General features: G+C 38.8%; 2 protein-coding genes across 2 annotated transcripts in view; both read left to right on the top strand.

The window, feature by feature from the left end:
• LOC140340828 (uncharacterized) overlaps positions 1–6,257 on the top strand; it is an 8,483-nt gene extending 2,226 nt beyond the window's left edge. The window contains exons 2-5 of the mRNA XM_072426244.1: positions 1,557–1,623; positions 2,092–2,463; positions 5,144–5,410; positions 5,661–6,257. Of these exons, the coding sequence (XP_072282345.1) occupies positions 1,566–1,623; positions 2,092–2,463; positions 5,144–5,410; positions 5,661–5,815 (852 nt within the window). The 5' untranslated portion in view covers positions 1,557–1,565 and the 3' untranslated portion in view covers positions 5,816–6,257. The remainder of the gene's footprint in view (positions 1–1,556; positions 1,624–2,091; positions 2,464–5,143; positions 5,411–5,660) is intronic.
• A 5,551-nt stretch (positions 6,258–11,808) lies between these two features.
• On the top strand, positions 11,809–15,505 carry LOC140340989 (uncharacterized). Its single transcript, XM_072426472.1, has 4 exons — positions 11,809–12,188; positions 12,706–13,077; positions 14,407–14,673; positions 14,913–15,505. Exons 1-4 carry the CDS (start codon positions 12,131–12,133, stop codon positions 15,062–15,064), a joined length of 849 nt encoding a protein of 282 aa, XP_072282573.1. The 5' UTR covers positions 11,809–12,130; the 3' UTR covers positions 15,065–15,505.
• Positions 15,506–15,566: the final 61 nt, after the last annotated feature.

Below are 15,566 nucleotides of genomic sequence, written 5' to 3'. Positions count from 1 at the left end.
TATGACAATGGTGTTTATAAGGGATGGGCTAGAAGGTCCGAGCTCCCCGGGTCATGTCTTTTATAGTCACCTGAATAGCCCTCAGCTGTTTTGCACTTCTCAGACCCTCAGAATGGATTGTCATTCTTTAGGGGTCACCTCCCTCTCATTCTATGATTCAGAATTGACCCAATAAAATATTAATTTTAGGATGAATAATGAAACTTCATGGGTGTCTGGTTGAAAAAATATAACATATTGTTGAGGCTACACCCCCCGGCAGGTGATGTACCTAGGGGAGAAGTCTAGGTAGTGTCGCCCCATCTTCACCAGAGCACCCTGCAAGAGATGGTGGGCTGGGGACCCTAATGGCCTCTGGTCTATTTTGCTGCGGAGGGAATCCAGTAATCCAATAATCCAACTTTAAAATGTTTTTACAAGATTGGCATCCAGTGGATGTGTCAGCAATGGCCCCAGTTTGGTATCCGTATACATGCATATGTATTTGGTATCTACATATGTATTTATGCTTAGTTTACTGTACAATAAAATAATACTTTAGTCAACATGTTTATTGAGAGTTCCAAGCTTCTTCAGGAATATACAGTAAATTTGTATCTCATTGTAAAAAATCCCAGAATAACCAAGTGATCTGATTCTGTCACCCTAAATATATACGGAACCACCACCATGCTTGACTGTTGCCTGCAGACATTCATTATTGTACTGCTCTCCAGGCCCTTTGGTAAACAAATTGCCTTTTGCTACAGCCAAATATTTCAGATTTTGACTTTGTTCTGGAGACTCTGCTGCCATTTTTCTGCACCTCAGTTATTATGTATAGTTGAGTTATTTGGCCTTGTTTCCACATCAGAGGCTTCTTGACCCCAATTCTTCCATGAAGACCTCTTCTGGCCACACAGCTCGGGACAATGGAAGAGCCTACCTGGGTTCCACAGGTTTCTGCCAGTTCTGAGCTGATGGACATCTTTCAGTTTCGAAGGGAAGTGAGCATGATGTGCCATCTGACGACATTGGTTTCCTTGGCCAACCAATGAAGGTCCTCAACATTGCCTGTTTCTTCAAAAGACCTTAAATAGCACATCATGAAACCCCAGTCCTCTCCTGGGAGGGATTTGGATGATGTAGTACTTACATTGTTGCTTTGCTCGGTCTTGGCTATGGTATATGACCTGTGACAACCTCACCTTGCTAGCAGATTTTAGTTGTTCCTCATCCAGGTTTAGGTTTACTGTACAGCTGTTTTGGTTTCATTGAATGACAATGTGACAACCTAAACATGTAAATGATTATCAATGGGACTTCTTTGGTATTAATGCTTATCATACACCCGACTATAATCCTAAAAAATTCCTGACTTTGTACTTCAAGGCCAAGAATGGCCACACCAAACATTAATTATACTTTGATTAATCTTCTCTTAGCTCCTTTTGCATATTTGCACTTTTTATAGTCTTAGGTTTGTTGCTCCTTAATGTGAAAATTGTTTCTTTAAATTTCCTTGAACTAGACTTTACTTTACCAACTTGTGGTAACACTAATTCCTGTCTTTGCAGTGTACAGAGATGACCACAGGAAGAAGACTTCCGCTCATGGCTCTTGTGATTTTACTTCTCTTATTATGTAGGTAAACACACAATGTTCAATTATATTGGACGTTTAAAATTTAAATTTCCTAATAGGTGTTTGGCTAGAGTTGAGTTGTTTTGGATAATATGAGGAAAGGTGTATACCCCCATTGAGATGGTACAGCTGCTCATGTATCCATTGGTGGAGAGTATCCACCATACCAAGAAGTTGGAAGATTTTTTTCTAAAAGTAAAGGTGCCTTTAAAGTCCAGTTGGATAATTGCAAAAATTACAATAAGAAATTGGTTGTGTCACCAATGTGTCACAATTGTCCCTGGTAGATGAATAACAATTCTCTCCAATGAGGACGCATTAAATTTAAGACCTAGCAGTCTATCTCTAGCTACAAAAGTAGCAGCAACTCAAAAAATAATCCTTAACTTAGAATCTAAATCCCTTTGAAGGCAGCCATGGCTGTATTAATGAAGGGTTTTAAAGAAAAATTTGTATTTCCCATTGCAGGCAGCAAAAGCTGTGCCGTCACCCTCCCACAGCCCGCAGCTGTAGCGGCAGAGGTCGGCTCCTCTGTGAATCTAAGCTGCCATCTGAATTTGGGGACAGAGCTGGCGAGTGAGAAATACCTGTACTGGTACATGCCGACGTCCAAGGAAGATGAGGAATGGTTTGTGTATCCCCATGTCTCCCCTGAAATCCCCACCAAAATCAAGAACTTATCAAAGTGGCGCGCCAACCCAAAGCACAGCACGGATATGTCCCTGACCATCGCTGATGTCAGACTGATGTACACGGGAACATACGTGTGTCACATGTCACTGCGCATTAACTCCAAGAAAATTCTCAAATCTGGGAATGGGACCTACCTACTTGTACATGGTAAGATAGGGATGATAGGTACCCAAGGGGCTAATATTATCAAGGCCAAGCCTTGAAATAAATTATATATGTATAATAAAATCTATGTGTAAAAGCTGTTAGCTAAAAGTAATAGAAAACATACATTCAAATTGCATTCCATTTCAATGGGAACAATGTTGTTGGTCACCTTTTTTAGCCAGTGGAAATTTTGTACCAATATTTGACATTTAAAAGCCCAAGGGGCCATATTTGGCCCGCGGGCTCTAGTTTGCCCATGCCTGGCTTAGAACCTAATAGTGCAAGTATATTAAAATACCAATTTGCAATGCTACATTGGGTCTTATGTGTATTATCTTGTTATCCCGATGTGTTTCGCCTACTGGCTTCTTCACGGGAATATTTGCAGACTTTCACTAGATGGCACATATAACAGAAAGTTCAGATAAATAAAACTAATGTTAACCATTCAATTAATGACATCTGTGAAAGGTATCTAAGACACAATAAATTTACTATGCTCGACAAAAAAAACATCCCCAGGCTTTATCAAATATATCATGTCTTAAGATCCGGTGAAATGGTAAATAAAGAATTTTTTGTGTTAAAATACACGCATATTTACAATCGCTACTAAAGTGTACCTTATTTCCATATGAATTATCACACGCATCCAAAATTGCTATAATTGTACAGCCCCTGCATAGGGTAAATATAGTAGAAACGGGTGTACCTCCATAGCTGGCAATTACTTCAAGTTCATAGGCTTAGGTTTTCCACTGTACTATATCCAAAAACACTTTCTATTTCAAAATACAAAGAGTAACTAATGCCCAAACGTCAGGATGTGCAAGTTTCTAACTGCCACATTTCATGTGTTCCTCTACTCATCCTTATAAATGGCTAAAAATGGGCGTCCCACATGGCGCAAGAACTTCTGCATGGATAACGGAAGCCAACACAGTCTCCGTATCCTTCGCGGAGTTGCCTGCATCAATAAAAATATTGTGCAATTTGATGCTAAAACATATGTGCCATATTGGATAAGGAAAAAGAACCAATTCTTGTGTACTGGCTCACCAGAAAAACCTGTCCTAATCTGACAAAGAAACACATCCAAAATAGGAAAACTCCTATTGGGTGACCACCAGAAGGATATAAAACTTCATAGAGAGGAGGTATCATGATGCAATGTAAGTGAACACTAATTAATCAACATTTTAGGTTTATTCCATACACAATAAATTAATATGGCTTTAATCAATTTTCAATATAATAATAATCGTAAGAAAAAACAAAAAAAAAAAACAAAAGGAGACCTTCTAGGGGAGCCGTATTGGTAAAAAATCCGCCTTATATATTTTTTTATAGAAAATGTTTATAGCTTAAACATTGATTCAGGCCAGGAGGTCTGGTGGCACATAATTTAATGATCCATTTATTTGGTTTTGTACATTTTTTTATCAACATCATCACCTCTTGGATCTATGATCAACACCTTTGTGGAAGTTCAAAGGAGTTACAATTTATCTACTTCTAATATTATAAAGGTGCTCAAAAATCCTTTTGCATAAATATCTTTTCGTCTTTCTGATATAAAATCGGCCTCACTTTTAAAAGGCCATATATCTAATCCTTGAGTGTTACAGTCCACCAGGTATTTGTACTATATCAATATCCCTATAGATCCAATGACAGTAATTGCACTTGTCACAAGGGAAAGTGCTTATTTCTCCTGTATTTCCTTCCCGATAGTTGTTACAAAAATGACTTTTGACTAATTTATCACCGATGGGGGGCAATATTCTAAAATTGCAGGTAAGGAGGTAAAGATTTAATAATGATGGGATCTGAAGTGAGTAAGGGCCAATGTTTCACACATATATTTCCTAGTTCTTCGCGATTGTCTGAAAATCTTGTATTGATGTTAATCTTTTTGTCTGCGGGTGATGTCTTAGATTGTGTACTATATAATCTCCGATCTTGGTCTGTCTGACTTTTTGATATGTCCTTTTTAAATATTTACTGTAGTTCTTTTGCAGCTATCTCAAAATCACAATCATTAGAACAATTTCTGCGCACTCTTAAATATTGGGAATAAGGTATATTTCTAATCAAATGTTTGGGATGTGCACTATCTGCCAGGAGAATAGCATTCCTTGCAGTAGGTTTGAGATATGGATTATAGATGGGGAGAGATCAGGATTGATATGATTGATTCTATGTCCAAGAAAGGTAATTTGGTATTGCTACTCTGATATGTAAATTTTAAATTATAAGAATTATTGCCCAGTTTTGCCATAAATTCAGATAGTAATTCTTTTGTGCTAGTCCAGAGCATGAACACGTCGTCAATGTACCTTCGCCATAAACAAATGTGGCTATGGTACAGAGACAGGGGGTCATTGCCGAAAAGTTCCCTTTCCCATTCCCACCTGTACAGCTGGGCATATGTGGGGGCACACCTGGTACCCATAGCCACCCCCTGCACCTGAAGGAATGCAAGGTCATTGAAATCCCTAAGGAAATATTTAATAAATTAGAGAACTCTATTACCAATTATTCAATTTAAGGTCATAAATAAAAAGGAAATGAGAAAGAAAAAGAAAAAGAAAATGAGAAAGGAAAGGAGACATATATGTAGGCTCAGATGTTTCTTTAGATATTAATGTCATTTTCTTTTTTTTTATTCCAAATACAGAATCCCTTGACACGCACATCAATGACTCCAATATAATCTGCAGAACCAAAGTACAAGAAGTCAATGATGTATCTCTGATCTGGGAACTGGAGGGTAGACAGAAAGGAAATTTCTCTTACCAATTTCTTCAGAACTCCTATGAGATCAGTAATGAGTTCTGGATGGGGGACGCCCAATGCCGCAGACGGAGGAACATTACTGCCATGTGTTTGCTTCAATACAAGGGCAGCACCCTGACTACAAAGAGTATAGAAGCCCCTTGTCTAGGTAGGTCCTAGTCATGTCTGATTCCTCTAGTTCTATTATAACTCGTACTATAATATATGGTTCTGTGTGTGCTGCTCCTTCACTGTCCAATCACAAGCTGGGGGCGTGGAGGTGACCTAGCTGCATTGCTTATCTGCAGCAAACAAAACACAGGTCACCGGAGGGATGCATGTCTTCTGCTTGTGCATAGCTGAAATTTACAAATTTGGGTAAATCTCTAATAATAATATTTTTTCGGATTTGTACACAGGTCATTTAGAAGGACGACACCCTGTATTGCTCTATGGCTCACTTCTAGCAAACTCATTACTAATACTACTCCTAGTAATAATAATATTCTGTGTGCGCAAGCACAAAAATAAAGAACAAGATACTTTGTATACGAACATTAAAAACAAGAAATGACATCACAAAACCGTCATGATAAAACTGCAATGGAAGATATTTACAATGAGCAGAGAAGAAGAAGCTACGGAATCTCCCTCCTGATATCTGTAACAAGGTCTGTACAGAATAATGTAACTGATAACAGAGCAGAGTGCAGGGGGTTTATTGGAGGCACAATGGGTATTCCTCATTTTCAAGCAAATATTACAAAATACTTTTAGAAATTCATTTAACAGAAGGAAGACGAGCAAATAAATGAAGTTTGTGAATTTCAGAAATTTATGGAAAACAAAATCATTTTATGCAGATTTATAAATGTTACCAGATAAGCTGTAAATAAGGAAAGCTGATTATATGGTGCTTTGCAATGACATGACAATAATGTTGCTAGTACAAAATGTAGCAAGCAAATAAAAAAATATAAATATAATTATATAAATCATATAAAATAAAAGCTTTTTATAAAAATATGTGGTGTGGGGTTTCATTTTAAAAAAAGCTATAAAAAGAGATGAAAATGTAAAAAAATAAATTTTTAGCTCATGGAAGAAGGGCAGGAAGGGTTTGATTCATTATTCTTCATCTCTGTATAGTGGACGGGTCCTTCTTGCAGTACCTACATTTATTCTTGATGCCTATTGGCTACTGAAGATGCCCGTCATTAGGTCTCCACATGGGGTCAGTGATGAGACAAGTCGGGACAACCGCAAAGACCAGAAAAACCAAAAAAATAATAACAACAAAACAAATCAAAGAAATGAGAATAAATGGTAAAAAGGTAAATGTGAATTTTTAAGAGTTTTTAGCTCAGGGGAGAAGAGCAGGAAGACTTTAAATCTCATGTCTCTCAAATCTCATTTACTGCTCTGGGAGTCTGAAAATAGCAGGTTTGTGAATGGATAGATAATACATACTGGATCAGTAACACTATTCCTAATATGACGTCCCTATGCCAAAATCCGGTGAACTCCACCTTCACCTGCCTGCTCCAATACCGGGGAATGACAGCGGCAAGGAAACGGGAGGAGATCACTTGGATAGGTACACTCAACTTTTTATCTTTGCTTTGATTTGAACTTTAAAAATTGATTTCTAATATAAGGAGTATCATTGATTTTTTATTATACAAACCCTAATAACATATGGATTTTATTAGGTTATTGTGGCCAGGGATATTATTAGGTTATTGTGGCCAGGTAAATATACCATTTGGTTTTAGCAGTTGGTTAAGACAGAAAAAAAAAACCTACCAGGTCTGAAATAGATGATGGACCTCTCCACAAGGGAACACGGTCCTCAACCTGCTCTAAGAATTATATTAAGGTACAACTCCAATGAGAACTCAGAATAATGGCCATTTACAGGATACATGATACTCAGGGACTGACCAAGGACTGGAGGTGTATTTTATTTTGACAACCGTGTATTTTTTGGTTTGTTTATTTTAGCTGGAGTTTAATCTAATTTTGTGGGCACTTTCAGGCCTGCTTCAATGACCAAGCAATCGCGCAACGGTTGCACCTTGCACCGCAGCTTCTGTACAATTGACAGCTGGTGCTGGTACTGCTCACTATTCATTACATGGAAGCGGATGGTCATTTAGGTCAACCAGAAGCAACAGAAAGCAGTTCTAATCCACTGCAAACAGTCAACTGCTTGCAACCACATGGACAAAATTGTGCAGAGACTGGGGCGGTGGGGAAGAGAAGATGAAGGACGGTGACCTGCAGGTGCTAGAACTGGCACAGGTGATCCCCCCCAGGAGGATATGGCCCATTCAGGTGTGTGCAAAACTAAAAATACAAAAAGTAGAAGGATTCACCCAGACTGAACACTCCCCTGTCACAACACCTAGCGTGACCAGAATGTGACACCGACTTCCTCTGTAGGTCTTCAGAAGCTTCAGATTTTATTGTTTCATTTCTGACAAAGCCCCGGGGATTCATTACTCACATTCCCAGGTATGACAACTTTTGAATATTTCTCCCTCCCCAGAGATTTGTTAATGGACACAACTTTGCTGCAAGTATGATATTCAAACAGCAATGAAAGGGTCTGTTTAATATTTTTTCAGCCAAGATTCACACAAGTGAAAGTACTATAATTCTAGAGTAAAACATACAAGATGGATAACTAATATTTTTGGGGAAAAAGATGGAAATAGAACTGGAGGAATTACCGGTATTGAAGGTGCTTTGATTGGTCCATATATATATCACCATATCATGAGATGGCATACCCATCATATTTTATTAGATCATCTCTATGATATTGATTGAGTAGATGTATAGCTAGATGACTTTTAGTTTGCTGAGTATCTTAAACCATCATCTTTTTTTAATTTTTTTTGTTAAATCTCAGCATGGTTGATCCTCTTCAGCAACATTGCAGCCACTTTTCTCAATCATTTCTTCAGGCTGGAATTGTGATGGTGACAACAGTGGTCCATGCCAGTGTAATGGAGGATGAAAGAATTACTTGAAGCCCAGAATAGAAGGTGGTGTGACAAGCTGACCATTGATAAGCTCAGTTGGGAGACAGAGACAAAGCGTTGTCACCCTGTAATAGTATAGTATAATAGTAATAATAGTATTGTAATAGTATAATATAATAGTAATGTATGAACAAGGACGCTGTTGTCCGAGGCTCCTTGGAAAGATTTACCATTTCTTCCTGTCCCACTGACAATGATATCCTAATCATTTATTATACTGGCCACCCGCATAGCTAACAAACAAATGGAATAGCTGGAGGGTTGAGCGCTGGACAAATATCTTCTGGTAAAGCACAGATGGATGTTGAAGAAATTTCTTTGGCTTTTTAGCACATTTTACTCTGGTAATTGCATATTAGGATAGTTCGGTTTATTTATTCACAACAAATAAAAAAAAAGAATTTTATTACTATCTGATATATACATTATACTCTATTTTTTATTCACCCTGTGCGGTATGGGTGGGTGAAAACGGAGGCTGGTGTCTTGGTGACTGGGAAGGACCAGTGGGTATGATTTGCTTTACTGTTGCCTGCGGACATTCATTATTACACCGACCTCCAGCCCTTCAGTGAACACATTGCCTTCTGCAACAGCCAAATATTTCAGATTTTGGTAGGGAGTCTCTGCTGCCATTTTTCTGAACCCCGGTTTTATGTATAGTTGAGTCACTTGGCTTTGTTTAAATTTGGAGGTTTGTTGACCTCAAGACTTCTATGAAGACCCTTTCTGGCCAGACGTCTTCAGACACTAGATGGGTGTAGCTGGATCCCACAGGATTTGGGGATCTATTGGGCATCTTCCAATTTTAAATGGACATAAGCATGATGTGTCTTTCATCCACCACATTACGTTTCCTAGACCGGCCATTGCGTCTATGATCAATGTTCCCTATTTCTTCAAAAAAGCTTGAACAGGACATCATGGGACCCTAGTTTTCTTTGAATTCTTTGCCTGGCAGAGTCATTGCTGAAGTAGTACCTACCTTGTATTTTGTTGCTATGCTCAGTCTTGGCCATGGCGTATGACCTTGGTAGCACCTTAGCTGTTCCTCACCCAGGTCTAAGCCTTCTACACAGCTGGTTTTGTTCCCCTAATAACTGTTTGTAAATATAAATAATAAGAGCAAAAAAGCTGCATTTTTTTAGCAAAGTAAGCTTATATTGTGATAATTTGTCACAGACAATTATATACATATACAAAAAAGTAGAATAGGTCTTGACCCATTAATATCATGGGTATAGTCAGACCAATCAGCTAGACAATTTTGATCCCTGACTGTATAATATTATAAGGTTCAATACATGAACCTTAGGGGCATTTCGCCCTTTGCAGGCTTCCTCAGGGAATGTATAGAGATCATTAGGAGATAAGCTAAAATCAGAACATACATAGATAATAACAGGTATCATAAATAATTGATGTTTAAATGCAGTATTCACATAGCAGAACATTGTGTTTCTTAAGTGCATGTATAAGGTATACTAAGTACAGTAATAACTGTTTGACAACCTACATATGACAATGATGGTTGTGATATTAAATCCTGATCTTCCTTTTAAAATATAAAATTGTTTTCCTTTAAAATGTCTTTGTTGAAATTGTCTCTCTAACAGACCAGGGTCATGAGTTTCCCCTTATCAGATAGTTCTTGATCTGACAACCAGCATCCTCAAGTTTATAGCACCCATTGTAAAAGTTGGGGTTTTGTGTCTCCGGGTGTCATAAAACTCAAATAATGCTAGTAGAGTGGCCCCTGATTGAACTCTGAGATGTATTCTGAAACACATTTATTAATATTCTATGTATTTCCATTATACCATTCTGTATAAAGTAGTAGTTGGCCGATTTGTAGTTGGATCTTTATGGGGAGCATTTTGAGCGCAAGGACTATTCTCCTAGTCCTCAGGAAAGCCTAGAAATCACATGTAGCCTGTCCTGGTGTCCTGGTGATAAGTCCCAGACATGCCTAGTTTAGTCTTGATGAACTCCTTATTTTGTGGTGGGTAATAATCTGGGGGTTGACAGTTCATTAAACCTGAACGTGTGAAAATATTATTATTAGCTAGAACAATTTTTGGAAGTGTCCACAGAGCATCATACTCCATGTAGACATAGCCCCTCAGACAGCCCCCATCCTGCTGTCATTGGATGGTCCTATTAGTCCTACCTCTTTAGTTGGCATTGAAAAAGCCATGTATGCCCAGCAGAGGGAGCTCCCACTGATATCAACTTGTTGCTAGGGACAACGGCACTGACACATTGAGCACTGCAGGGAGCCCAGTAAATCTGACTAATAACTTGGACTTTACACAGCAACCTGGACCAAGGCAAACCAACTCTACCTAAGTATTATTTCACAGTTTTCCCTTTTTATTTTTAATGTTGTTGCTATAGTTCTGCTATTATTCTGGTATTGTTCTTAGATTAGTCTTTATTTTCCTGATATTTGTTTATGCCTTGTGTTTTTGTATGTTTTTACTTATTAAACCCTATAAAAAATGTAAGATGAATCTCTGAATGCTCTAAGTAGAAATAGTGTAACTTGCTAACCCGAACCCGCTACTATAACATTGTGATTGCCAAGACATCCCGGTCTGGAGTGGCAGCGGGTGACCCTAAAGAAGCAGAAGCATAACTGCGGTTGTCAAGGGTAACGGTGCGTGCTTCATTCAAGGCACGTGGTGGCAGTCTGCCTGTGAAGGTGTGTGTGGTAAGGGGTAACAGACGGGTAACCTTGCCCCCTGATGGCCATCTTCAGCCTGCTGGTGCGTGGACTGTTACTGAGCTTGCTGGAAAGTCTATGCGCAGGGTGCCGGCTGAGAGGACGTCCATCACAATGATCAATAGCACCTCTATGAGATCCATGGTTATCATACACTTGACTATAACCCTACAAAATCCCTAACTTTGTACATGTCTACTTAGAAGAATTGATCCTGTTTTGAACGCCAAATGTGGCCAAACCAAACATTAGGTTATGAAAAGATTTTGCCCACCCTTTTCTCCTTATAATTAACAGAGACCCACTTCCCAGGCATGAAGCATAAACAATAAAATAAAAAAAGGCAAAAACAATCAAATAAAATAAAGGATACAAGAAAGCTACGGTATGTTTACAGCAACAAAATTATATAGTGATAGAAAATTCAATTCAGAGAACATTCAAATAAGCATACAAGGATTTGCACTTGTTTCCATCTAGTTGGTGTAGACAGATGGTTACTTAACTAATACAGTAGTCGCTATCATGATAGTATTACCGCCCCATACCCGACGTGTTTCGCCATTCAGCTTCATCAGGGGATAAATGAGCACATGGTGTCTTATATGGGGTTGTTGGCAGGGACACCCGTAAAATGAAAAATGATGGGTTTTGGTATTGAGGAGAGGTCCAAATGTGTCGGGACATATAATTGGCTATGGAAGGGGTAAAACCTTGTGCATAAAGGGCTCATGAGGCACTGATTGCTGAGATCCAGAATGTGAATAATAGGTACACCAAGCATGAAAATGCAGCTCACAATATCATTTTGTTGCCACAAATATACCCCAGCTTTCTCGTATCCTTTATTTTATTCTTCACACCAAACTATAATTGGACTTTGATTCTCCTCCTAGCTCCTTTTGCATTCTGCACATTGAAATAAACAGTAAAAATTAATATTTGTCAAAGCATTCTTACTTCTGACAGCAATTCTTCACACCTGCCTAAAACTTTCTCAGTATTTTATGGTCTTAGGTTTGTTGCTCCTTGAGAATTGTTTCTTTAGAGTTCCTTGAGACTTTTCTGTGCCAGCTTGTGGTAACACTAATTCCTGTCTTTGCAGTGTACAGAGATGATCACAGGAAGAAGACCTCCGCACATGGCTCTTGTGATTTTACTTCTCTTATTATGTAGGTAGCCACATAATGTTTAATTAAAGTGGAAGTTTATTATTTGTTTTCCTAATACTTGTTTGCCTAGAGTTGGGTGGTTTTGGATAAAATGGGCACTTGAAACATAATGCAATGGTGTCATAATGCAAGATCAGGCTGACATTGCCCATGCCATAGGCATGCCTGGTATACACGTGTGTTTGCGGTAAGAGATGCCAGGAAATAAAGATGGCGATACCAACGTAATACTGAGCTTCCCATTCATTTGGGATTCAGGGAACTACTTTTGAAGTTCACCCAACCTGATGTTTGAATCCAACCTCAAATTGATGAGAGGTATAATTGTTATATTAGAGGAACACAATATATATGTATAATGTACAATATGAATAGCCTCTTAAACATGAAGAATGCAAGTAGAAATAAGAGGCATCTTGCTTCCAATTCCAGTGATTACCTATTGAAATAAATTCAGTGATATTATTGATTAGATTGGATTTCCTATTTCAATACACATTTGTATTTTCCATTGCAGGCAACAAAAGCTGTGCCGTTACCCTCCCACAGCCCGCAGCTATAGCGGCAGAGGTCGGCTCCTCTGTGAATCTAAGCTGCCATCTGAATTTGGGGACAGAGCTGGCGAGTGAGAAATACCTGTACTGGTACATGCCGACGTCCAAGGAAGATGAGGAATGGTTTGTGTATCCCCATGTCTCCCCTGAAATCCCCACCAAAATTAATAATTTATCAAAGTGGCGCGCCAACCCAAAGCACAGCACGGATATGTCACTGACCATTGCTGATGTCAGACTGATGTACACGGGAACATACGTGTGTCACATGTCACTGCGCATTAACTCCGAGAAAATTCTAAAATCTGGGAATGGGACCTACCTACTTGTACATGGTAACTATACATAAATATTTGTATTTTCTTACAGAAATACAGAAATGGTTCTGTTAAATTTGATAGATTGCAAGTGGTATCAGAATTAAATATTTGTATTTTCTTATGGCTAATAGAATACCTAGATAGATAGATAGATGATTACTAACTTGTCAATCTGTAAATGAATAGAAAACTGGCTTAAATATACTCTTAATGGTCTAAGGCCGGGGTAGGAAAACTTTTTTAGTCAGGGGCCACAATCTAAAAAGAAATTTGCCAAAGTGCCCAGGTTGATGGGAGAATGGGCAGGGTTGTGTGCAGGGACACAACCCGCCCACTCTCCCATCACAGGCTCAGCTCTGGGGACGTGTTCTACGGTTCTGGCCGGTGCGTCCCGCCGGTGGGGTCCTTCTCCTGGGGGTTGCACCGGCCAGAGATGCAGAACACCTAAAGCGGTGGAGAAACATCCCCATTGGGCCGTATGCTGCCCGCGGGCCGTAGTTTGCTCGTGCCTGGTCTAAGGTTATTAGTGGTGTACCCCAGGGTTCAGTGTTGGGACCTTTAACGTTTACCATCTTTAAAAATGATATAGAGTTTGGAAATAAAAGTACCATTTCTGTGTTTGCAGATGACACCAAACTATGTCATGGAATTATGTCCATACAGGATGTCTATAATCTACAAGCAGACCTGGATGTACTGTTTGATTGGGCAGCCAAGTGGCAAATGACATTTAATATAGATAAATGTAAAGTTATGCACTTGGGGGTAACAACATGCATGCTTCATACTGTCTAGGGGGAATACATTTATGGAGTCAGAAATGAAAAAGGATCTGGGGGTTCTGGTAGATCATAGACTTAATACCAGCATGCAATGCCAAGGTGCAATATCTAAAGCTAGTAAAGTACTTTCTTGTAATAAAAGAGGAATAGACTGCAGAGATGGAGACATAATCCTGTACAAAGCATTGGTCAGACCACATCTGGAATATGCAGTCCAGTTTTGGGCACCAGTTCACAAAAAGGACATTGTGGAATTGGAGAGAGTGCAGAGAAGGACAACTAAACTAATAAAAGGAATGGAGGAGCTCAGCTATGAGGAGAGATTAGCTGAACTGAATCTATTCTCCCTTCAGAAGAGACGTATAAGGGGGGATATGATCACCCTGTATAAATATATAAATGGTCCATATGGAGAACTCTCTTCCCCATTATTCACTTTAGGGTCATTAGGAAAAAGGAAATGAGAAAGGAAAGAAAGGAAAAAAGGAAAGGAGACATATATGTAGGCTCAGATGTTTCTTTAGATATTATTGTCATTTTCTTTTTTTTATTCCAAATACAGAATCCCTTGACACGCACATCAATGACTCTAATATCATCTGCAGAACCAAAGTACAAGAAGTCAATGATGTATCTCTGATCTGGGAACTGGAGGGTAGACAGAAAGGAAATTTCTCTGACCAATTTCTACAGAACTCCTATGAGATCAGTAATGAGTTCTGGATGGGGGACGCCCAATGCCGCAGACGGAGGAAAGTGACTGTCGTGTGTTTGCTTCAATACAAGGGCAGCACCCTAACTGCAAAGAGTATAGAAGCCCCTTGTCTAGGTAGGTCCTAGTCATGTCTGATTCCTCTAGTTCTATTATAACTCATACTATAATATATGGTTCTGTGTGTGCTGCTCCTTCACTGTCCAATCACAAGCTGGGGGCGTGGAGGTGACCTAGCTGCATTGCTTATCTGCAGCAAACAAAACTCAGGTCACCAGAGGGATGCATGCCCTCCACTTGTATGTGCAATTTAAAACATTTAGGTAAATCTCTAATAATAATATTTTTGTACACAGGTCATCCAGAAAGGCAACACCCTGTATGGCTCTTTGGTTCGGTTATAGGAAGCTCATTACTAATACTACTCCTAGTATTAATAATATTCTGTGTGCGCAAGCAGAAAAATAAAGAACAAGATAGTTTGTATACGAACATTGAAAACAAGTGACATCATGATAAAACTGCAAAGGAAGATATTTACAATGAGCAGAGAAGAAGAAGCTACAGAATCTCCCTCCTGATATCTGTAACAAGGTCTGTACAGAATAATGTAACTGATAACAGAGCAGAGTGCAGGGGGTTTATTGGAGGGTCAATGGGTATTCCTCATTTTCAAGCAAATATTACAAAATACTTTCAGTGGCTTGTTTAATTCCTATGAAGATGAGAAATTGAATTAAGTAGTAAGTATTAAATTAGGTATTAAGTATGCTTTCCAGGGACTTAAGTAAAACAAAATATTTTTATGCATTCTTACAAATGTTACCAGTTAAGCTGTAAATAAGAAAAGCTGATTATATTGTGTTTTTACCTTGCATTGACATGACAATAAATTTGCTAGTACAAAATGTAGGGAAGCTATTAATAAATTAAATAAATTTTGTTTGCACTTTGCTTGCCACATGCCCCGACTTTTTGTATAGACCTTGGACTACGTCTGAAATCTGCAT

This window comes from Pyxicephalus adspersus, chromosome 11 (genome assembly GCF_032062135.1).
Source record: "Pyxicephalus adspersus chromosome 11, UCB_Pads_2.0, whole genome shotgun sequence".
NCBI classification, from domain to species: domain Eukaryota; kingdom Metazoa; phylum Chordata; class Amphibia; order Anura; family Pyxicephalidae; genus Pyxicephalus; species Pyxicephalus adspersus.
Note: the sequence above shows the minus strand (reverse complement) of the source record. Positions and strands in the feature narration are given on the sequence as shown.